Source organism: Phacochoerus africanus, chromosome 15, assembly GCF_016906955.1.
Source record: "Phacochoerus africanus isolate WHEZ1 chromosome 15, ROS_Pafr_v1, whole genome shotgun sequence".
Lineage (NCBI taxonomy): Eukaryota > Metazoa > Chordata > Mammalia > Artiodactyla > Suidae > Phacochoerus > Phacochoerus africanus.
The window spans coordinates 6,583,119-6,606,420 of record NC_062558.1 but is presented as its reverse complement, the minus strand read 5'-3'; the positions used below and the strand labels follow the sequence as shown (position 1 = coordinate 6,606,420).

The window sequence follows — 23,302 nt, the reverse complement described above, 5'->3', positions numbered from 1 at the left end:
GTGGCTCGGCAGGTTAAGAACCCGACCAGTATTCATGAGGATGCAGGTTCGATCCCTGGTCTTGCTCAGTGGGTTAAGGATCCAGCATTGCCATGAGCTGTGGTGTAGGTTGCAGACACAGCTTGGATCCTGTGTTGCTGTGGCTGTGGTGGAGGCCAGCGGCTGTAGCGCCAATTGGACCCCTAGCCTGGGAACTTCCATGTGCCACAGGTGTGACCCCAAAAAATGAAACAAATAAACAAAAGACCACAAACAAACCAATCCACAAGCTAAGCATTAAAAAAAAAAAAAAGAGCAAACAGGAGTTTCTGGTGGGGATAAGGACAAATAAGAGGATGGCTGTGAAAGGGTTTTGCAAAGGGAGCAGTTTCTCTGAGTGGCTGACGTCCTGCTGCCCTGGCTGCCGTTGCTTTGAGAGGAAGACAAGACACCAGGGCTCAGCCATTGCCTCCTGCCCTTCCCCGACACCAGCCATGGCCAGCTCCAAGAGATGCCCCTTCCTAGACTCCTGTAAGCCCCTCCTCACCTCTGTGTGCCGGCCCTCAGAGGGAGAGCTGCCCACGCAGCACCAGCACACAGAGGCCCTGGCCCTTAAGGCGTGGAAGGGATCATTTCCGAGAACTTGGGGACATTTCCAGCAACCATGCCAGGAAAGCCCTGACGGAACTGGGTTCCTTCCCCAGGTCTCCTCCCACTGGCTCCAGCCTGGCGCAAGTCTCTGGAAGAAGCCACCTGGGGACACCCGATTTGGTGTATGACTCACCTGAATGTGTCACATGAAGGGAGTCACAAAGGGCAAAGCAGGGAGGGGGCAAGAGCTTGGTAGCCAGGGGACTCTGGAGCGGCTGAGCCAGGCAGGCCAGGGGGCAGTGTGCGCCACTGCCCACCCTCCACCCTATCTCAGTCCTGTCCAGCCCTTGCCAGGCAACAAAGGCTGAAGCTTTGCTCCTAAGGGGAGATTCTACCGGCCAGTGCTGGCTCCAGCAGCTGCTGCACCTCCTGGGAAGTTTAACCCTTCCTGGGACGGCCAGGCTGCCCTGGAGCTTGGCCAGGAGAGAGTCAGGGAACCAGGGAAGTGACGGCAAGGAGGGGGATTGTGAGGACGCGTGCATAAGAATGTGTGTGTGGAACTGGGAGGGGGAAGGAGGAAAGGATTCAAAAAAACAAAAGGAACAAAACAAAAGAAGCCACAAGCTCTGCCTGGAGGAAGATGAATCTAAGTCTGTGGTTTTCCTGTGGCCTTAGTTAAAATCCCATCAAGCAAACTTCTGCCCGCTGTCTCTGAAAGTGCCATTTTATGGACCAAGAAGTGATGCTCAGTGTCTGCTTGGACAACAGCACCAATATGCTTTGGGACCAGCTGGCCTTTCACCAAGAGAAACTGGCAGTGGAAGAGCTGAGGGTATTGTTATAGCTCTGCCAGACTGATGGCCTAGCACAGCTCAGCTCGGCCCTGGGCCCTGGCTCTTGCCCCAACCTCTGCCCTTATCCTAGGCCCTGGGGAGCTGCCTTTGGCCTGGGACGAGGGAGTGGGACAAGGGAGTAACGGGGCAGGGGGAAATCCATCTGCCTTCCCAGATGCAAACTACCCTGAAGACCCAACCAGACTGGTGCTGACCAGGTTTGGAGCAGGGCAGCGCTCATCCCAGAGGCTGCAGGAACCTCTGTGTTGGCCAAAGAGAACTGGGGTCCCCCGCTGGAGATGGCCCAGGGCAGGGTGGTCACCCACCAGGCTGGGTGTCCAGGTCCTCCAAAGCACCAGGCAGGGACCCCATGCCTGCAGAGGCACTCCTGCACTGACACAGACCCAGAGGTCTCTGCACTGGGGCGAGAGGGGTTGGGGGTGGGGGCCTCACCCCTGAGCCGCAGTAGCGCCCCAGCCTGGGGGCCGTGCTGTCGTAACCGTCGAAGAGCTCCATGTAGTCATAGCCGCAGTCAGTCTCCTCCTCCACCTCGAAGGTCTGGAACACCAGCTCCACGCCGTAGCCTTCCTCGGCCACGATGACCCACTCGCAGTCCACCCCCCCAGGGTAGTTGTTGTCGCCAAACTGGGCGTGGGAGTAAAGGTCCTTGGTCTTCACCTCTGCCCGAACCTGGCCTCCACATTCTATGGGACACGAGATCGGCCATCACCCCCTGAGCATGGCTGCAGCCACTGTCCTTCCCCAGGCTCAGCCGTCCTGGCCGGATGGAGGCCCTGGGACAGAGCCACATGGCTAGTGATAGGTGGGTTTGGACTTGGCCCAGGACTTGGCCTGGAACAAGTGCTCTGTTGCTCTCCCCCTGGAGAGAGGCCCACAGAGGCCCAGGGACGCGGCTGGGTGAAAGGCCGCCAATCTGGAGGTGCTGGGGAGAGCGTGCTTGTCAAAAGTGGACTTTGCCAATTTGCTCCAGCTGATGGCTGCCATGGACGAACATAGGCCCTGTGAGCCAGAGCGCCCATTCTTAAGAGAGAAGAGGTACATCTGGATATTATGTGAAAACTCCTAGTTTCTAAACGCGGGCTCATGTTTTTAAAAAACACAGTGAGGGGAGTTCCCGTTGTGGCTCAGCAGTAACAAACCCAACTAGTATCCATGAGGACTGGAGTTTGATCCCTGGCCTCGCTCAGTGGGTTAAGGATCCAGCATTGCTGCAAAGCAGTATAGGTTGCCCACGTGGCTCGGATCTGGTGTTGCTGTGGCTGTGGTGTAGGCTGGCAGCTGTAGCTCCCATTCGACTCCTAGCCTGGGAACGTCCATATGCCACAGGTGTGGCCCTTAAAAAAAAAACAAACAAAACCCAGCATGGGCCAAACCCAGGAGGAGTTCTGGGACTCCAACTTGCAACCCTGCACTGGGATGGGGCAAACAAGAGCAGGGAGGGCAGGGCCATCCGTGTCCACCTCCTCCCGATGCCCTCTGGCCTCTAGGACACCTGGGGTCACATGTGGGGAGTGGGCAGGCAGGGCCTGGGTCAGTGCTGAGGCGAAAGGGAGGAGGAGAGGCTGTGAAACCATCATTTTTGCAGCCTGTCGGCCTCCCCCAAAGGTAGCTTAAGACCCACAAGAAGCCTGCTAAGCCCCCAGCTGCTACCCCTACTCTGATGCCCCCAGCTGCCACCCCTGCTCTGACACCCCAGGCTTTGCAGGACTGGGATCCAGCCTTTCTCTGTAGCCACATCATTCCCACTTCACTGCTGCCCTCACATGTCCACAGTGCCAGCCAAAATAAACGACCTGTGTACACCCAGAGCTGTCCTGGGGTTGTGGCTGTGTCGGGCTCCTCCCTCTGCCTGGAAGGACCATCACCTCACACCCAGAGCGTGAACCTTATCATGTTTTGTCTCCTGCTTTAATTATCTGTCCTTGTCCTGTCTCACTGGCAGGCTGTGGGTTCCCGGGTGGTCTCGGGCCTGATTCACCTCCCCTGGGCCCTCTGAGTCCTCTGAACAGGGCCAGGGCTCAGTAAGAAGGCATCAAACAGAGGGACAGATAAATGCGGAGTAGACCCCTCAAGGGCGGAGAGGTTTGTCTGCCTTGTTCGTCTCGCGCCCCACACTTAGAATGCTGCCGCATACAAGCTATGCATTAACAGATGTCTACAGGATGAACTGACCCGTGAACTGGGGGGTTGGAATGTGGGCCAGCTCCCACAGTCAGGTGCCTACCGCTGGGACTCCAGGGGATGCCCTTCCACCCCGGCTTCCCTTCCCCCTGCTGTCACTGCCCTGTTTCCTGACCTTGGCACCCCTAACCAAGGCCTCCCCTCCCTCACCCAGAAGGCTTACTCTGCATCCCTGGCCTGGCTTCAGAACACACAGTCTCCCTACCCAGCCACCGGCTGGGCCTGCCTACATCTTCACAGGCTCTTCGTAAACCCCACCCCAAGCCAAGGGCCCGCCTTTGAGACCAGGATCAGCAGGCACCTCTAGGACAAAGGACAGCCTGAGGGCGCCAACTGCCCAGGGACCTGGCCTGCAGCGGGCCTCACCTGTGGAGTGGGCGGCCTGGAAGCCCTTCCTCTGCACGGAGTTGTCTGAGTAGAAGCGCAGGAACATGCGGCTGCCTGTGGCCAGGACGGGCTCGGGTTTCTTGCTCCCACAGAAGCGGCCTAGGACAGGGGCCTTGGCGTCTCGCCCGTCGTACACCTCCAAGTGGTCATAGGCGCACTCGGGCTGGGACTCGATGTCCATCTCCAGGAAGGTCTGGAGGACACGAGGGAGGACACGGTGTTAGGAACGTGGCTGGGGCAGGAGGCGTGGGTAACAGGTGGCCCCAAACCAAGGCCTCCAGACCCCAGTGCATCGATACCAGGGAAGCGGCCACTGCTGTGAGCAGGAGAGAGGGAGGACCCAGGGAGGGACCCAGGCGATGGCAGGGTGGAGGCCTCTGCACAGACCAGATGGGGTCCTCAAAGGAATAGCAGCCCTATGGGCTCAGCCAGGCCACCAGCCTGCAGCCTGGATCGCCCTGGGCAGAGCTCTGAACGATGGGAAACAGGTGATGGCCAGATGGCACGGATGAGCAGGCTGGGAGCGGGCACCTTACCAGCTTGACCCGGTGCCCGGGGGTGCTAGAGATGGCCCAGGTACACTCCTTCTTGCTGGGGTACTTGTCAGGCCAGTTGGGGCTGGTGATGGTGCCGCTGGTGGATGTCACCTTGTGGTCACAGCCAGCTGTGGGGAGGTGAGTAAGGGGAAGGGGGTCAGTGGGGACCCCAGTTGCTGCAGTGACTCTAAGAAGACCCTCCCACCCTCCTTTCTTGCTTCTCTGTCCCCTGCGTAGAAATGAACTGAAGGTGCATATTATTTCTTTTCCATTCAGTCACGCAGTCTGGGGGAATCTAGCTGCTTGGTTCCAAGCTGGACCCTGCCTGGTAGCATCCATGGAGGCCAGCCCGGCTTCCCAGGTGCCCTGGGTATACTCCTGGACCTCTGAGGCCATTTGGCCACCTCACTGCTGCCTTCCGAGAAGCTGGCATCCTCTGACCTCCTGCCACACCCCCATTTCCACAGAAGATTTTGGCGTCTGACTCAGTTCTTCCCACCCCGATCCTGCCACCATCCTAGGTGACACCAACAAACACACAGACGGTCCATCCATACTCCGGCCTCTCTCCCCTGACCTCAACTCTCTAGTTCTCCCCTCTCTCGTTTCAAGGCTTTGCCATCGCCCTCCATTTCTCAATGATACAAATGCATCATCCTCTCAGTGGCCTCTTCCCATTCTTCCAGGCTGCTCAGCCACCACCCTCCTTTAATACCTCTTTGACTTTTAAGAGACCTCCACATCCTTGACCGTTCTGGCTTCTCTCAATGCTTCCTCCTGGGTTGACTTAACTTGCTTCTCTACCAGTTGGACCACCTGGCTGATCACCCCAACTGATCATCAGCTGCTCGAACTGCTGCTCCACCTTGGAAAACCCCGTCTGTGGTCTCCAAGAATGGCTGGGCCCCTGCCACTTGATAGTCTTTGGATTTGACCTTCACCAGCTCCATCTCTCACCTCCTCGGCTATTGCTCCAAACCTTCAGCCCTCTCCTCAACTCCCAGGTGCCAACAGACCACCTCACCTCCCACCTCCTCGAGAAAAGCAGGGCCCTCAAATACGAACGACTTCAACTTCCCGTACCCAACCTGCAAACTCACCTTCCCGCCTGCCTCATCTCGAAGGTGCTCTCCTCTCCAGCAGGACAGGATTTTCCTCCCGTGAGCTGGAGCCCATGGCTGCCCGCTACCTGCAAACCCTCATACCACACATCATCCACCCTCACCCTCTCTGCCAGCTCTGCCAGCCCTCGAACCTTCCTGCACTTTGCCCATCCTAAGACAACTCTCCCCTCTGGCCACTGCCCATCCTGTCTCCTTTTCTTCAAGACAACTTGGTATCAACTATTACATTTAGAATGGATAAGCAATGAGGTCCTATTGTACAGCTCGGGAAACTATATCCAATCTCTTGGGATAGAACATGATAGAAGACAGTATAGGAAAAAGAAGGTATATATAGATATATATGACCCAGTTACTATGCTGTATGGCAGAAATGGACACAACAGAGTTCCCATTGTGGCTCAACAGGTTAGGAATCCGACTAGCATCCATGAGGATGCGGGTTTGATCCCCAGCCTTGCTCAGTGGGTTAAGGGATCTGGCGTTGCCACAAGCTGCAGCATAGGTTGCAGATGAGGCTCAGCTCTGGTGTTGCTGTGGCTGTGGAGTAGGCTGGCAACTGCAGCTCTGATTGGACCCCTAGCCTGGGAACTTCCATATGCTGTGGGTAAATCCCTAAAAAGACAGAGAAAAGAAAGAAAGAGAGAAATTGATACAACACAGTAAACAACTATACCCTAATTAAAAAAAAAAAGAAAACTTGTTATCACCATGTTCTTGTGACTCATGGCTCCTTGATCCACTGCAATCTTCCTTCTGCCTCAGAAAAGTACAGCTTCGAGAACTCCAATTTATTTATTAATTTGTTTTAAATAACATGAAAATTCCCAGGCTATGAGTCAAATTGGAGTTACAGCTGCCAGTCTACACCACAGCCACAGTAACAAGGGATTCCAGCCACATCTGCAACTATGCCACAGCTTGTGGCAACTCTGGATCCTTAACCCACTGAGCAAGGCCAGGGATGGATCAAACCTACATACTCATGGATACTAATCGGATTCTTTTTCTTCTTCTTCTTTTTTTTTTTTTTCCGCTTTTTAGGGCCGCACTCATGGCATATGGAGGTTCCCAGGCTAGGTGTCAAATCGGAGCTACAGCTGCCAGTCTATGTCACAGCCACAGCAACGCAGGATCCAAGCCCCATCTGCGACTTACACCACAGCTCACGGCACAATTCTGGATCCTTAACCCACTGAGCGAGGCCAGGGATCGAACCTGCAACCTCATAGTTCCTAGATGGATTCATTTCTGCTGCACCATGATGGGAACTCCAATACTAATCGGATTTTTAACCCATTGAGATACAGCAGATTTGTGCTGGGAATTCCACCAACTGCAATTTAAAAGCGAATGTTCCTTATGCATCATCATGCACTCCGACAGGCCCCTCTGGGAAAGCCAGTGGGCTGCTGGCTGGGGAGGGGGAGAGGGAGGGTGGGGTGCAGGCCCCACATCTATGCCTGTCGTCAGATGCTCAAAGAATGAATGCACAGCCATCAGGGCCCAGAGAGGGGCAGAGCCCTCGCAACCTGCCCTGTGGCCCAGGGAGAGGCAGGTGGATCTCCAGCCTCCACATTTGAGCTGTGAGCTGCTTCTGCTACCTAGCTGCAGCTTCCTGTGTCCCCCCTCACTGCCCACCCCCTGCATTTCTATACTGGTCTTACCCTCCGATTTCTCCTTCCTTGCACACTTCTGCCCACCTGCCCAGCTAGACTGCAGTCTCCTCAGGAACAGAGGGATCCCCTCTTTTTTTCTGCTTTTTAGGGCCACACTCACAGCATATGGAAGTTCTCAGGCTGGGGGTCAAGTTGGAATTGCAGCTGAGGCCTACACCACAGTCATAGCAACTCGGGATCTGAGCCACATCTGTGACTTACACCTTAGCTCATGGCAACACTGGATCCTTAACTCACCGAGCCAGGCCAGGGATTGAACCCACATGCTCATGGATACTAGTTAGGTTCTTAACCCACCGAGCCACAGTGGGAACTCCCATAGGGATCCCCTCTTGAACCCCCTACAGGACTCTGCACAGCACTGCACCCTCCGAAGGGGCCAGGGAATCTGACTGGTTTGTTAGTAGCCTACCGCTTGTGTAAGGAACCAACAGTGCTTCCGAAGTCAATCAGAGCTGCGCACAGGCCACCTTCCCAAGAAGTTTACACCTTCTCCTGGCTCTCTTGTTGATGTTGATGCCAAGGATTCTTTAGCAAAATCCTTTTTCATAGAGAGTACGGGATAGCATGCAGTTTAGACAACATCAGAAGAAGATCCCCTCTAGCTAAAAGATGGGGAGGCTCCGTGAGCTGGGAACTCTGTATATGGGGAGCCTGAACTCTGTATATGGAAGTCCTGCAGTGTCCATTGGGTGCTTCAACTCTGCTTATCCTAATTTTTTTTAATTTTTAATTTTACTTTTAGGGCCACACCACTGGCATATGGAAGTTCCCAGGCTAGGGGTTGAATTGGAGCTACAACTGCTGGTCTACACCACAGCCACAGCAACATGGGATCCAAGCCACATCTTCAACCTACACCACAGCTCACGGCAATGCTGGATCCTTGACTCGCTGAGAGAGGCCAGGGATTGAACCTGCATCCTCATGGTTACTAGTTGGGTTCTTAACCCACTGAGCCACAATGGGAACCCCAACTCTGCTTATTCTAATTGGCAGTTTATTTGTTGGTACCTTGGTTGTCCCTCTAGTAATGATGCGGAGAGGCATTTGCCAGGCACTGGGCTAAGTGCTCAAAGCAAGGGCTTGAAACCTTCAGACCAGGTCATGGTGAAGCAACTGAAGCTCAGAGAGGCGAAGTGACTTGCCCAACTGAAGGCACACAGACCTTCAGTGTCAGAGGTGAGTCTGTGTTGTCCTGCTGGGATCATATTTCCCCAGCAGGCACGGGTCATTGTGGAATTAATGACTGGGAGCAGGCCAGAGTGGTACTGTATCCAGAGAGGTATCATGTGATATGAGCGATGGCATGAGAACTGTTTTCAAGGATCTGTGGGCCTTCAGTGTCAGGGAGGCAGCGGCTCTGGTCTGAATGTCCCCAGGGGTCAGAGATGTGACCAATAAAGTGACATACGTGACTGTACTCTAACACCTTCATTAATTTCATTTCCAGGAGTTAATACATAATTTAATACATAATTTTTCTAAGACCGCTTTCTTAAGCTGCCCCCTCTCTTTTTTTTTGTCTCTTCAGAGCCACACCTACGGCATATGGAGGTTCCCAGGCTAGGGGTCTAATTGTAGCTGTAGCGGCCGGCTTACGCCAGAGCCACAGCAATGCAAGATCCGAGGCGCGTCTGCGACCTACACCACAGCTCATGGCAACACCGCATCCTTAACCCACTGAGCAAGGCCAGGGATCAAACCCGCAACTTCATGGCTCCTAGTTGGATTCGGTAACCACTGAGCCACGACGAGCCCTGCCCCCTTCTCCTTGACAGCCCCAGCACTCTGTGTTCCCTGGGGTTCTCCTTTTCAGCACTCTGCCCAGAAACCTGAGTTTCTATTCACATTTTGCCTCTTACTTTCTCCAACTATTCTGGCAGCAGGGGCCAACTGGCAGGAAGACAGAGAGAGAAAATAAGGAAAGGTGGTATGTCCCAAGCCCTTGTGATCATAGACTCTCTAAGCCAAAAGGAAAGCTTCCCCCTTCTTCAATTTTAGACACCTGTGCCCTTCTCTGCACCCACTGTCACCGTTAAGAGCTAAAATCGCTGCTTTCCAAACTGGAAATAGAGGCCTTCTCCTAGAGCTCTGCTGGGGAAGCTCTTGTCATGAGCCAGGCACTGCATGGAGCATATCACAGTGCCTCCCCCCGCCCCAGGAGGAAGGAGCTAGTACCATTATTATTACTACCGGTCACTCCTGAGCAACCCCAGGCGTGGAGAGGAAGTCATTTGTTTGAGGGCACACAGCTGGCCAGAAGGCAGGGATGGGCCAGGCAGCCTGGCTCCACAATCTCTGTTTTCTTTTTCTTAGGGCCTCACCCATGGCATCTGGAAGTTCCCAGGCTAGTGGTCGAATCAGAGCTGCAGCTGCCAGCCTATGCCACAGTTACAGCAATGGGTGATCCGAGCCACATCTGTGACCTACACTGCAGCTCACGGCAATGCTGGATCCTTAACCTACTAAGTGAGTCCAGGGATTGCACCCGAAACCTCATGGGTACTAGTCAGGTTCATTACTGCTGAGCCACAATGGGAGCTCCCAGAATCTGTGTTCTTAACCGCTGTACCATCTCACCTCCCTGACGGGGAGGTTGGCACACACAGAAAGAGACTGGGACATGGACTTTGAGGTACATTAAAAATGGGGTGTGGGGCAGCCATGAGCCCCTACTCTTCTGATGTGCATAAGCCCAGAAGTGTGTGTGGCCTGGATATTGCTGGGGATGGGGTGGCAGTGAGGGGTCTATACATCAGGTGGGAGGCAAAGCTAGGTGACCTCAGGTCATCAGCTTCATGAGTCTGAACAGAGGCCGAAGGAGATGGCACCTCTGACCTGGCTCCCCAGCCTCAGTCCTTCGGGCAGCACCATAAGCAAGGGGAGGTGCTCTGGCAGCGCTTACCTTCCTTGCAGTCGTGTTTGTTGTCATGGAGGACGAAGCCGCTGCGACACTGACACTCGTAGCTGCCGAAGGTGTTGACGCAGTCTTGCTGGCAACCACCATTATCCTTGGAGCACTCGTCCTTGTCTGCAGGAGGAGCAAGCAAGGGCAGACCAGTCTGTGCCAGGCTAAGGCCTTGTCACCCCAGGGGAAGTGGATGGGAGGCCTGGCTGGGCGTCCCCCCACCAGAAGGCGGGGTGGGGAGCGGAGGTCAAGGCCATGATGGGGGTCCTGGGCACTGCGCCAAGCGGAGCCAGCTGAGGGGGGCCCAGCTGTGGCGGGAGAAAGTAGAAGTGGGCGGAGGGAGGTCTGGGGTCTGGAGCTGACCGGCATGGGAACCCCCTACCATTACCTGCTTACTGGACAGACGGACAAGTGGAAAAACAGACACACGGACAAGCAGACTGCAAGAGAAAGGAGCAGGACGCAGGGGTCCCTCTTTTACTTCACAATGGGAAATGTCACAGACACCATCAAAATGGGAGGGGTGGGAGGCAGGGAGGGTCCCCTGTCCACGTGAGGGGGACGGGGGCGAGGAGAGCACCAGTTCTGTCCGGCCAGAGGGCGGCGGCCGACATGGCAGAGTGGAGGTGGGGGTGGGCGGCAGCCAAGCCTCCCAGCCCATCCCGTCCAAGGTGAGGTTCCTGAGTAACAAAGGGTCCGGGAGGCCAGGCTGGCCTCACTGGGGGGTCCGGTTTCTTTTCTGCACTCGGAATTTGAGCTGGTGGGGGCGTCCCCGGGGGGGCTGCAGAGCTGGCCTCTTTTCTGAAACGAGAGAGAGAAGGAGAAAAGGGACCAAGGGGTGGGGGCGGAGGGCGGGGCCAGGGAGGGAGAGCAGTGAGAACCGGGCGGCTCCGAGGCGGTCCACGGGCGGCGCGGGCAGGGGGCAGCGGGACACACATGCACGACGGCCATGTCCGGCGCAGCCAGGTCACGGGACAGGCAGCGGGTGGGAGGAGGCGCAGCGACAGGGGACTATGGGAGGAAGCCTGCGGCAGGGAGAAGGCCCAGGGGGTGGGAAGGAGGGAGATGCAGAGTCTCGGGCAGAGGGGAGCAGTCCTTGGGAAGGGGCCTCATCCAGAGCTCGGCTCTCTCCTTCTGGTGCTACTGCTAGAGTGTGTGGCAGACAGACACGAACTCACACCCAAACCCACAGGATCCCTCACCCATGCTGTTGTCCTGACAAGGCAGCACAGACACACACACTTGCATGTGCACATATGCCAGCCCCTCACACACAGGCACCACACGCATACACATCAGCCATCAGCAGCCTGTGGACACGTGCACACAGAGACAGATGCTGCTCGCTCCCTCACTCGCTCCCCATGTATGTAGGAAGTGTGCACAGGTACAAACACACAGGCATAGCTGCACTCAGTGCCCTGCACATAGTACAAACGGAGACACATGTGGATGCAGAGACCAGGGCCCATCAGCAGACCTGCGGGCTCAGGAGCACGCATGTGTGCAGCTGCTTCCGTTTGGGTGGATCTGCACATGCGCTGGCCCATGAATGCAAAGCCTGACACACAGAGGGCCGCGTGCTCACCGCCACGGGTGCATCACACACGCAGTCTCTCATCTCTCCGTGGTCATTTTGGGTAGTGTGTGCCTGGCACAGAGGCAGGCATTCAGGGAAGGAGAGTGGACACCCAGAATTCCATAGATGAACCCCGAGACAGAAATATGTCTGCTGGCATTCCCATGGCCAGGCAGGGTCGGTGACAATGGGGGACGCGTTCCTGGTCTCCCTCAGGAGAGGGCCCAAGGGCTGGAGCGCTGGCTCCCATGAGGCCCTGCTTCTCCAGTCCATCCTCCGGTGAGCCAGACCCCTTGGGGCCCACAAGAAACCCAGGGCAAGAATGTAGTCCCCCATGCCCTTTCCCGGGTCTCCTCAGTGAGAGCATCACGAGGTCTCTGGCTGAGGGCCCTGTGGAAGCTGCCTTTGAGCAGGCCCTTTGGGCATGTATGGGTGACAGGCACCCTATAACTCATCCTGGGGTTCACTGAGGAGCTCACTGATGACTATGCTGGGAGCCTCAGGGCCCCCTGCCATGGACTGACCAAAGATTTTCCTGAAATGTTTTGACCCCCATGCCTGCCTCATATTTGCACCCCAAATACTGAGTACAGCGCTTGGCGTACAGGAGGGGAGAAGAAATACCCGCCCAATGATCGAGTGAGTGGCTGAGTGCAGGAGTGAGGCCGTGACCCCCGAGGAAGGCCTGCTGTAGCGCCCAGGCTGGGGCTCTGGCGCGTGGGCGGCAGCCTCTCCTGGGAGCCAGGGGAGCGGGATGCAGGAGGGGCAGGAGCAGGGGGTGGACAAGGAGATGGCACTCACCCTCCAGTGCCAAATGCCCCGGAAGGTGGCTGGGCTCACACTGAAGGTCTTCAGGTTCTCTCTTCTTCTTGCCTTACGGTCTCATCGCTGGGTGTCCCAAAAGTCCAAATAGCGCCCCTCCTGGGGGGCCAGGGTCAGATGCCCCGGGCCCTGAAGGCTGAACCTCGATGCCCACCGGTGAGGGTCCTCTGCCAGTCCCTTGTGCAAAGGGGCAGCGCGTGCGTGTGCATGTGCCAGTGTGCACGTGTGTTTGCGTGTGTGTATGTCTGCGCAGGGCTGAGGCGGGGCTGGGCATAGTGTCTGGCCAGGATGAAGAGCCCTGGGCTCTAGGCCTGACAGATGTGGTGTTGGTCCCCTTCTGCCCTCCCCCCAAGACTGGAGCACAGAAGGGCAGGAAGAGACAAGAGTAAGCAGGTAATGGTTTCCACTGGACTGAGCCCACCCCTGAGTGGGTGGTACCACCCCTCAGCCCTCTGGTGACCACCTCACCGGAGTTCCAGGGGGGCCCAGGGAAGAGAGGGGATTGCATTGCCAGAGGAAGGTCTCAGCCAGCAGTGGTGCAGGGGCTGTGGGGCACTGTAAGCAGAGCGAGTGGCTGGCAGTGCCAAGCAGGGAAACAGGGCACAGGGGCAGTGCATGGCATCCAGTGGGCAGGCAGGGGTGCAGGGCGGCCACATAGGGGGCTCGAGGATGCAGGACCCTGGGCAAAGGAGGGGAGAAGGAAGGCAGCGTGGACCCGGCCCTGGGCTTCTGGCCATCCTGCCTCCCATGCCCGGCCCACCAGGAGGGCTGGGGATAAGGAGCGTGGGCCACTCCCTGACAAAACTATATGCCAGCCAACCCACCAGCTCCCCGCTCTCCCCTTAGAGCTCCCCAGCCCTGCACTGCCTGGGCTCCCACTCCTACTGCCTCTGGAAAACCACCAGTCTCCTGACAGCCTCGCCCCCAGGGAATGACTAAGGAACTACTAGATCAGGGGAGGGGTTTCCAGGGACCCTAGGAGGCCCAGCTCAGAGGCTGGGCAGGGGATTCTGATCACCATTCAGTCTGCCTGAAGATGGCACCAGCAGAGGGACTCTATCCCCTGTCCATACAGTGGACAGCTCTCAACAGATGGATGCTGGTTGGGTCTGAGTCCCCCACCACGGGCCTAGGGGGAGTGGGAAGGCCTTGGGGATGAGAGGAGGGAGGCTCCTCATCTTTTCTTTTTCTCTTTCTTTTCAGGGCTGCACCTGCGGAATATGGGAGTTCCCAGGCTAGATCAAATCAGCTATAGCTGCCAGCCTACACCACAGCCACAGCAACGCCAGACCAGAGTTGCGTCTGCGACCTACACCACAGCTCACAGCAACACCAGATCCTTAACCCACTGAGTGGGGCCAGGGATTGAACCTGCATCCTTATGGATACTAGCTGGGTTTGATACTGCTGAGCCACAATGGGAACTCCTCCTCATCTGTTCTGAGGGCCCCCACCTCCTGATTTGACACTTGCAGGGTCTGATTAAAGACCTAGCTATTGCCAGATAACACACCTTGTCTGTATGCTGCTGGTGTCAAGACTCACTGAACTCTCTGTCCTGGGCCTGCCCTCTCACCAGCCTTGCCCTCTGGCTCCTGAGATGGGGACTACCCGCTCTCTTCTTTCCTGCAGGCCCTTCCTGCCCATCCTCAGGTTGGCTCCCATACAGCCCCGAGGGCTCTGGAAGAGTGGGGTTCGGGTGGGGAGGGGCTGGCCTGGTGGTGGAGGGCTTGTTGGGGGATCAGGGGAGAGACACTGCTGCCCGGCATGGGAGAGGCTGGGGAATGCAGCGGTGCAGCGGCAGGAAGAAGGGGAGGCCGGGCTCGGAGCCGGGGAGGCCGGGATTACCTGAGAAGAAGTGGGCCTTGAAGCCCTTTTTGGAGACTGTGTTGTCAGACTTGAACTCCACACGCATGTTGTTGTACTGGGAGGTGATGACCTCGGGCTTTTCAGAGCCACAGAACTTGCCGTGCAGCTTGGAGTCGGCTGTGAGTCCGCTGCGCACTTCCACGAAGTCATACTTGCACACCTGCAGGGCAGCACAGCTCCAGGCCCACCTCCTCCAGGGAGCCTCTCATGACCACCCCTGCCCGGGGAGGCTCCCTGTTCTGTGGGTCCTTTTGCCTTTAGTTACGTGCTTTGCCAGATCTAACAATTCAAAGGTGCCACCCTGCCCCATCCGTCCTGGGCTCCCCGCACAGGCCCCCAGCTCTGCCTCTCTCCACAAGCTTCCCGACTCCACATGCTTCATTCCCATAAGCCACGTGCTTCCCGGCCTTTAGGGCCCTCCTGCCTGAGCACCCCCTGCTTCCCTGAGCCACTCCCTGGGGTATTTCTTTCAGAGGGTAGAGAGCAGGCACCGAGCCGAATCTTCTCAGCCCTGGGTGGGCGCTTACGTCATTGCCCTCGGTCTCGAAGAAGTCAAACTGCAGAGAGATGCGGTACTGGGTGGGGGCCACCAGCTGCCAGATGCAGTTTTTGTTAGGGGGGTACTCCTTGGGCCAGCCCGGGCTGGTGATGGAGCCATTGAGTTTGGTGAGGAATCCACCACAGGCAGCTGGGGGCACAAGGGAGACGGCATCACCCACCAGGAGATCCCGTTCTAGAGAAGAGTGTGGGACCTGGGCTGGGTGCTTTAAGGAGGAGGTGTGGGTTTGTGGGTTCCCCCAGCCTGGGGGCTTGTCTGGTCTCTCAGGGACAGAAGGGAAGGAGGCAGGGCGAGGGGGGTGGCTGCAGAGCATGAGGAATTGTGTGTGGCCATTTCTAGTGTCTCTGTGGGAGAAAAGGCTGGGCATGCACTTAGAGGGAGGACAGGAGGTGAGGGGCTCCAGAAGGGCAGTGCTGGTGGGCAGGGAGGACCAGGAGGAGGGCGGGGAGGACCAGAAGGAAGGCAGGGAGGATCAGAAGGAGGGCAGGGAGGACCAGGAGGAGGGCGGGGAGGACCGGGGTGGGGAGGACTGAGAGGAGGGCAGGGAGGACCAGGAAGAAGGCAGGGAGGACCAGGGAGGAGGTCGGGGAAGGCTGGGAGGAGATCAGGGAGGACTAAGAGGACGGCGGGGAGGACAGGGAGTGGGGCAGGGAGGACCAGGAGGAGGGTGGGGAGAATTGAGAGGAGGGCAGGGAGGACTGGGAGGAGGGCAGGGAGGACTGGGAAGAGGGCAGGAAGGGAGGCAGGGAGGACTAGGGGGGTGGAGCGGGACCAGGAGGCACGGAGAGGGAGCTGCTCAGAGGTGAGTGGAGAGAAGCGGAGCAGCAAGATCAGGCTGAGCTGGCGTTGCTTAGCCAGAGAGCATTTCACTAGCCTTTTGGGAACACTGATAATGAGAGGCTAAAACTCAGTGTCTTCTGGTGGGTGATGAAATCAATCAAAATCATTTAAAAAGAAGAACAAGAAAACAAAGCAAAACAAAACAAATTGGGAGTACATCACACCTGGTCACAGTGGTTCTGGGGGATGGAAATATACAACGTGTTCCTTAACCTGTGAGTGGTGAACAAAGTGCCAGAGAATCCCAGCTTTTCCAGCAAGAGGTCTATCCAAGGCCATAAGAGATCAGGGCTGGTGGGTGGGCATGGTACTCACCCTCACAGCGACGCTTGTCGGGGGCCAGCTCGTACCCAGGGTCGCAGCTGCACTTGTAGCTGCCCAGAGTGTTGAGGCACCGCTGCTCACAGCCCCCGCGGTTGGGCCGAGAGCACTCGTCCACCTCTGCCGTTGGAAGGAAGGGGTCAGTGATGACCAGTCTGGGGCCTGGATCTCCCCTTCTGCCTGCTGCTTGAGAGTCTATTCTGGGGTCTCTCGGGCTCCTGAGACCCACCACCACCACAACTTCAGCAGGAGGAAGTCAGCTGTGACCACTGCCCCCCGCCCCGGTCCACTCAGCTCTGAGGCCGTGGGCTTTCCCACCCCCACCCAGTCCTCCATGGCTGCTCAGAACCTCCCTAGGTCTCCAGGGGCTCCTGCCCATGCCAACCCCAAAGGGGCAGGCAGTGCCCTGAAGGAGGGGACAGGTGGACCCCGTGGAGCTTTCCTTCTGACCAGACTGGCTGGGCTGGTGGCCAGCACTATTCACTGATGCCTCTCATGTGCTATCCCCTGGTTGAGTGCTATTCTTTCATTTCTCCTTCAACCCCTAAAGGAGACCTGTGGATGGAGGAGCTGTTACTGTCCTCCACTTACAGACGTGGAAATGAGGTTCGGGCAGAATGTCCTGCCCAGGGTCACAACGATAAAAAGTCCACACAGCTTTGCCTCCTCCCTGAGCTCCTGCGGCGCTTCCCGTCTCTACATCTCACCATGCAAACTCTGGGACTTCAAGGCAACTCCTGAACTGTTACGTCAATGTACAGTCCAGCACCTACTGTGCATCAGCTACTTTTACCTAAGCTTGTTCTTTACTCAGTGAGGTATGTGGTTTTTCAGTGGGACTCTTACTGCACAGTTAGGCCATATATTCAAAAGCAGGGGCCCAGGGTCTGCACATCCCTCCGGGTGTCTGTGTGAAGGGAGTGAATGAATAAGAAATGCAGCCACCATTCACAAGAGCCAGCGTGTCTGCCAATGGATGAGGCTCAAAGAAATGTGGGCTAGACACTCAGTGGAATACTAGTCAGCCTTAAAAAGAAAGGAAATTCCAGAGTTCCCATTGTGGCTCAGCAGTTAGCAAACCTGACTAGCATCCATGACGATACAGGTTCGATTCCTGGCTTTGCTCAGGGGGTTAAGGATCCGGCGTTGCCATGAGCTGTGATGTAGGTTGCAGAAGCAGCTCAGATCCCTCATTGCTGTGGTTGTGGCGTAGGCTGGTGACTACAGCTCTGATTGGACCCCTAGTCTGGGAACATCCATATGCCCCAGGTGCAGCCCTAAAAAGACAAAAAAAAAAAAAAAAAAAGGAAATTCCATCCAACATAGGTGACAAAACGGATGAACCTTAAGGTAAGTAAAATAAACCAGTGACAGAAAGTCAAAGTCTGCATGATTCCACTTACACGAGGTATCTAAAATAGCCAAATTCAGGAGTTCCATTTGCGGCTCAGCAGTAACAAATCCAACTAGTATCCACGAGGATGCGGATTCGATTCCTGGCCTTGCTTGGGAGGTTAAGTATCCCCTGTTGCTGTGAGCTGCAGTGTAGGTCGAAGACACAGCTCGGATCCTGCATTGCTGTGACTGGCACAGGCCAGCAACTGTAGCTCCAATTCGACCCCTAGCCTGGGAACTTCCATATGCTGTGGGTATGACCCTAAAAGACCAATAAAATAAAATAGCCAAATTCATAAAAATAAAGTGGGATGGTGGGTGCCAGATGCTGGGGGCAGGGAGGATGGGGAGTTACTAATTATCAGGCATGAGGTTTCAGTCAAGTGTGGAGATCTAGCTGGACGATACTGTGCCTATGTTCTCAGCAATATGGGAGCACACACTTAGAAGTTCTGAGGGGAGAGCTCATGCGAAGTGTTCTTACCTCAAGCAAATCAAAATTTAAAAATAAAAAGAGGGACTGAAGGAGGGTGGGTTGGTCATGGGGATGGGCGGGGTGGGGGGCTGGAGAAGGATGCACCTTTGAAAAAGTTGACGGCGAAGCCAGCTTTGTTAATGGACCCGTCGGAGACGAACTTGAGCCAGAGGCGGCTGGACGTGCTCTTGATGTCATCGGGCTTCTCGTAGCCACAGTAGCGCCCTATGAGGGTGCTGCTCTCACTGTGTCCATCTCGTACCTCCAGGTAGTCGTAGGCACAGCTGTCGTGGCGCTCAATCTGGAGGTCGGGGGCTCTGTCAGCGGGAGGAGCTCTGGCAGCCCAGACCCAAGCCCTGGAAACCCGAAGGGGATGGTGGTCCTGGGGGGGTCTCTGACCCACCTCAAAGGACTGGAACGTGAGGCCCACGTGGAAGCCCTCAGACACTTGGATCCGCCAGATGCAGACTTTGCTAGGCCGGTAGTCGTCTGGGTAATTGGGTGACTGGATGTGGCCATTGTCCTTTTTCACATCTCCCCCACAGATGGCTTTGGGGACAGGGGACAAGGTGGGAAAATCAGGACATCCGTCAGAACGCTCTCCTCTCTTGCCCACATCCCTAGACTCCCACTGCCCTGGCCCCAGTAGATCCCAACAGGATCGTCACTTTCTCCTCACAGGTGCCAGGAGGGAGGGGCTCTGGGGTGTATCTAGGGGCCCCCCCATCTCTGACCCCCCACCCCCCGCCTCAGTCAGTACCTTCATAGACGGCAAAGAAGCCCTTCCCGACCCAGTTGCTGCTACTGCGGAACTCAACCCAGAGGCGGCTGTCAGTGGAGACGATGGGCTCGGGCAGTTTGCCCCCGCAGAAGCGGCCTGTGCAGGCGGTGTGGACAGAGGACAGTGAGGCCCGAAGCAAGGCCTTATCCCTTCCCGCACCAGGACTTCAGGAAACCCTGAAGCTCTCTAGGGAGCCTGGGGGCCCCAGCCCTGGTCTGCACTTGACACACATTCCCAGGAGCACAGACCCTCCAGTTGGCCTGCATTTGGTCCAAGATCCAGCTGGGCCTTGAAGAGCCAGAGACCACTCCAGAAGGTTTCATGCACTTGAGGAAAAGGATATGACTGCCTCTGGGAGGAAAGGTGACTCCTTAACTATCAACTCTGTGTTTTACTTACTTTTTAAAAAGCGCTACGATCACTAATTATTTATATACACTCTGTGCAAACAAGTAATAACCAAAAATGAACACAACTTTCTTTGTACAGCACAAAATGTTTTCATTGTTCAAATGCAGGGGATGCCGTAGGACCCCCAACTACATCCCAGAATCTGGGGATTGGGTCAGAAAACACCCCCTTTGAAATAAAGCACAACAGGAATCCACGTGAGCAGATGAGGATGGCCATCTGTGGAATTCTCTCAGTCAAGGGCCGACTAGGAATGATGTGTGTGTTCCTAATAAGACGGGTGTTTCCCAACATTCGGCAGGGGACAGAGGGTGCTGCCCTAGGAATGTGAGTTATGAAAAAGAAACTGCAATCTTGGAAATGCTAGCACTACTGTAGCAGGAAGTGTCGTAATGACAGCTGCTTTGGGTGACTAATAAGAAATATTCCAATACTAGAAACTGGGGTTGTGTGTGGTGGGGTGGGAGATGGTTAGCAAGGATTTGTCAGCTCGCTTCAGGCACGGGATGTGGGACAAAGGTTCTACTGCTAATGAGTTAGTCCTGAGCTACTCAGGATCCTGTCCAGATCAGAGAAGAATTCATATGGCCCCTCAGGCTCTAAGTATCTATGTCCTCTTTTTTTTTTTTTTTTCTTTTTAGGGCCACACCTGCGGCATATTGAGGTTCCCAGGCTGGGGGTTGAATTGGAGCTACAGCTGCCGGCCTAGGCCACAGACAGCAACACAGGATCCGAGCCGTGTCTGCAGCCTACACCACAGTTCACGGCAATGCCGGATCCTTAATCCACTGAGCGAGGCCAGGGATCAAACCTGCAACCTCATGGTTCCTAGTCAGATTCGTTTCCGCTGTGCCACAATGGAAACTCCACTAAATCTATGTCCATTACGGCATCTTCTGCCCTGTGGTTCTGACCCACCCATCCCCTACTTGCCCCCCTCCCCCCCCGAGACAAAACATCCTGTGCAAACACGTTTGGGCCACCGCACCAGGAATGAGGGTGCACTGTGGGCACCCTCAGGTCACATCTTACAGACAGAACAGATGAGCACTAGAGCTTAGAGCTGAGAGGACAAGCCTGCCTGTCCATCTCCCTCTGTCTACTCATGTGACTCCTGTCCATGTACACTGACAGCCACCCTCTGAGGGAGGCTGGGAAGCCGGCACCTGGGACCCTGAGCTCCAGACTGGGGGAGGGACTTGCCCAAGGTCACACACTCAGCCATGGAGCTGGCAGCAGCAACTGCACCAGGACTCCCGGTTTCTGTGCCAGGGCACCGCCCTTGACCAAGTGTTGGCGCTGGGGGAGGATGCAGAGAGTGTGACGTGAGCAGTTCTGAGAAGGAATGAGCTGTGAAGGAGGCAAGGCTGGGCTAGTGCCGGTACCTCGGAGCGGCGCCTTCCTCCAGAAGCCGTCTCGGACCTCCACGTAGTCATACCAGCAGAGGCGGCTGCGGTACAGGTCCATGGACGTGAAGTTCAGAATGATCTGGGGAGATGGGGGAGGAAGAAGCTTACACCGTTGCCCACACCTTGCCCACTGTACCCACCAGCCCCAAGACTGCTTGCTATCTGCTTTGCCATGTGAGGTGGTTTGCCCTAGGTAATAAATGGTTAAGGGTTCCAAAAAAGAGCTCCTGGCACAGAAATGCCACCCCTCCCCAGCCATCTGCCAGTTCCAGTCAGCATCCTTCACAGATATCCCAGGCCAGGCCTCACTTAAAATGCACAGCCTCGTTGAATACATATTTGAAGCCTGGGGTCTCAGTTTATTGATCTCCTCAGTAAGGAGCTGTTGCTTAGGGTTAAACAAACCCAGCTCCCCTCATGGCCCACTTAATACAAATTACAGCATCTTTATAGGAAAGAGGTTTCTTTGGTGATAGGAAGGGCCCAGGGCGACAGGGGGGTACTAGGGGGTCTGAATGGGAATGAAGGGTCCAGAGGAAGAGCACAGGAAAAACAGGGCTGAGTCCCCCATCATCACGTATTTACTGATTGCTGGTTCTGGGCAGGGGTCATGCTCACTGCCGTGGGGAGTCCCGGCTCTGAGTGCCTTCCGTGAAGGGGTTTAAGACATGTCCTTGTCAAGCTTAGGACTCAGAGCAATCAGACACACACATGAAAAGATCACTAAGTAAGAAACTCAGACTCCAGTCACAGGGGCTGGTGTTTGAACCTCACCTCTGCATTTCCTGCTGTGAGTCCTGAGGTAAATCACGAAAGCTCTCTGAACCTCAGCTACCTGGTGCATAAACTGAGAAAAGAGCATCTCACCCTGATACAGCCCTTCATCAGTGCAAGCACCTCCCTAAGTACCTCCTGTGCTTGAACTCATTTCAACCCTTGAACTCATGACATGTTCACCTAATACTGGAGGAACATCTGACACCTCGCTAAGTACCAAGTCTTGCCAGCAGGTGGGCATATGACAGGTGGAGAAACTGCTTCCTTAGTAGTTTCCAGAGCAAGCCCTGAAGCCTGTTGGGTATTTGGAATCTCACAAGCAGGGACTCCAGAGAACAGTCACCCTGTCTATGGGGCATGGGCAGTGGACACACTGTGGCCCTAGGGGCCCACTTGTTAGGTGCTAGCTTGGTTTCCTGCAGGAGGAGAAGGGGTCTAGAGGGCCTGTCTCCCTTCTGGCTCCCTGCAGAGTTAGAGGCAGACAGAACAGAGGCCAAAATGAAAAGAGATTCCACAGCAGATGTTGGCAGTTGCTATTTGCAGCCAGGGTCAACGCTGTGACTGGTCAAGGAAGAGCTTCTGGCTCCTGGTCATTCTCTAACACAGACCCTGTTGAAATTCTTGATTTCAATGTCCACCTACACGATCCTTCCCATCTCCTGGTCTCTGTCTCTTGACCTCCTCTCCCACCCTCTCTCTGCCCCTTCTTGACCACACACAGCACATCATGCCCTAGACCTTGTTATCATCCACAGTCTCAAGTCCAGGCATCTCACTCTCCATTCACCTGCCCCAAACCTTTCCTGCTCACTCGCTCTGTACACAGAGTTCAACCACCCTTCCAATTCACTACAACCTGCAATCTGCCAAGCCTGTAGTATTTTCATTGCCTTTCACCCCCATGTGCTCACCTCTTTTCTGACCTAGCTTGGAACCCATGGTCCATCTTTCATCTTTTCTTTGGATTCATACATGAGTTTAAATATGTTTGTGTTGGGGGAGGGGCTTTCATTCATTGTGGTACTCTGAGATGTAATCCAGTGAGATCGTTTTCAAAAGCATATTATATTGCTCTTGGTGAGGGCGATTAATCATCATGGGGTGTCTTATTATAATTATAAAAATACAAGTCCTGGAGTCCCTGGTGGCACAGCAGGTTAAGGATCTGGTGTTGTCACTGCTGTGGCACAGGGTTGATTCCTGGTCCAAGAACTTCTGCATGCCATAGGTGTGGCCAAAAAGAAAAAAACCCCAAAAAACAAGTCCTAGCATTTTGAAATACTGAAGCTGAAAATCTGTTCTATCTCTTGCTATAGAGACAGTGTCTTATTACACAATATTTTATCTATTTAGAAAATGACTAAATATGATCACAGAGGAAGCTGAATTCACTATGGAATCCTCCGTGCATGGCAGAATAGCTGCTTAGTAAATACTCCTTGAATTGAATTCTATTTTAGGAATCTATCCTACAGATACACTTGCTCAAATGTAAAAAGATGTGAGTTTTGAGGTATTTATTTTGGTAATAATGAAAACCTGGAAAAACTTAAATCAACATCTATCAAGAAGTTCCTGTTGTGGCTCAGTGGTTAGCAAACCCGACTAGCATCCATGAGGATGTGGGTTCGATCCCTGGCCTTGCTCAGTGGGTTAAGGATCTGGCGTTGTCCTGAGCTGTGGTGTAGGTCACAGATGTGGCTCGGATCCCACGTTGCTGTGGCTGTGGTGTAGGCCGGCAGCTACAGCTCCAGTTCGACCCCTAGCCTGGGAACTTCCATATGCCATGGTGCGCTACTAAAAAGGCCAAAACAAAACAAAA

The 23,302-nt window shown here is 55.2% G+C and overlaps 1 protein-coding gene across 6 annotated transcripts in view; it reads right to left on the bottom strand.

Moving 5' to 3' along the window:
• Positions 1 to 23,302, bottom strand: part of BMP1 (bone morphogenetic protein 1) — a 45,199-nt gene that overhangs the window by 1,059 nt on the left and 20,838 nt on the right. For 3 of the 6 annotated variants that reach the window (XM_047760144.1, XM_047760145.1, XM_047760146.1), the window contains 11 exons: positions 20,680 to 20,782; positions 18,863 to 18,979; positions 18,506 to 18,651; positions 18,208 to 18,403; positions 16,227 to 16,352; positions 15,040 to 15,200; positions 14,492 to 14,672; positions 10,240 to 10,365; positions 4,529 to 4,656; positions 3,972 to 4,185; positions 1,857 to 2,107 (listed from right to left, as the gene is read on the bottom strand). In XM_047760144.1, the coding sequence (XP_047616100.1) occupies positions 1,857 to 2,107; positions 3,972 to 4,185; positions 4,529 to 4,656; positions 10,240 to 10,365; positions 14,492 to 14,672; positions 15,040 to 15,200; positions 16,227 to 16,352; positions 18,208 to 18,403; positions 18,506 to 18,651; positions 18,863 to 18,979; positions 20,680 to 20,782 (1,749 nt within the window). Of the gene's footprint in view, positions 1 to 1,856; positions 2,108 to 3,971; positions 4,186 to 4,528; positions 4,657 to 10,239; positions 10,366 to 10,683; positions 11,044 to 14,491; positions 14,673 to 15,039; positions 15,201 to 16,226; positions 16,353 to 18,207; positions 18,652 to 18,862; positions 18,980 to 20,679; positions 20,783 to 23,302 lie in introns of those variants that run through there. The other 3 variants (XM_047760142.1, XM_047760143.1, XM_047760147.1) reach the window with 2 other exon arrangements.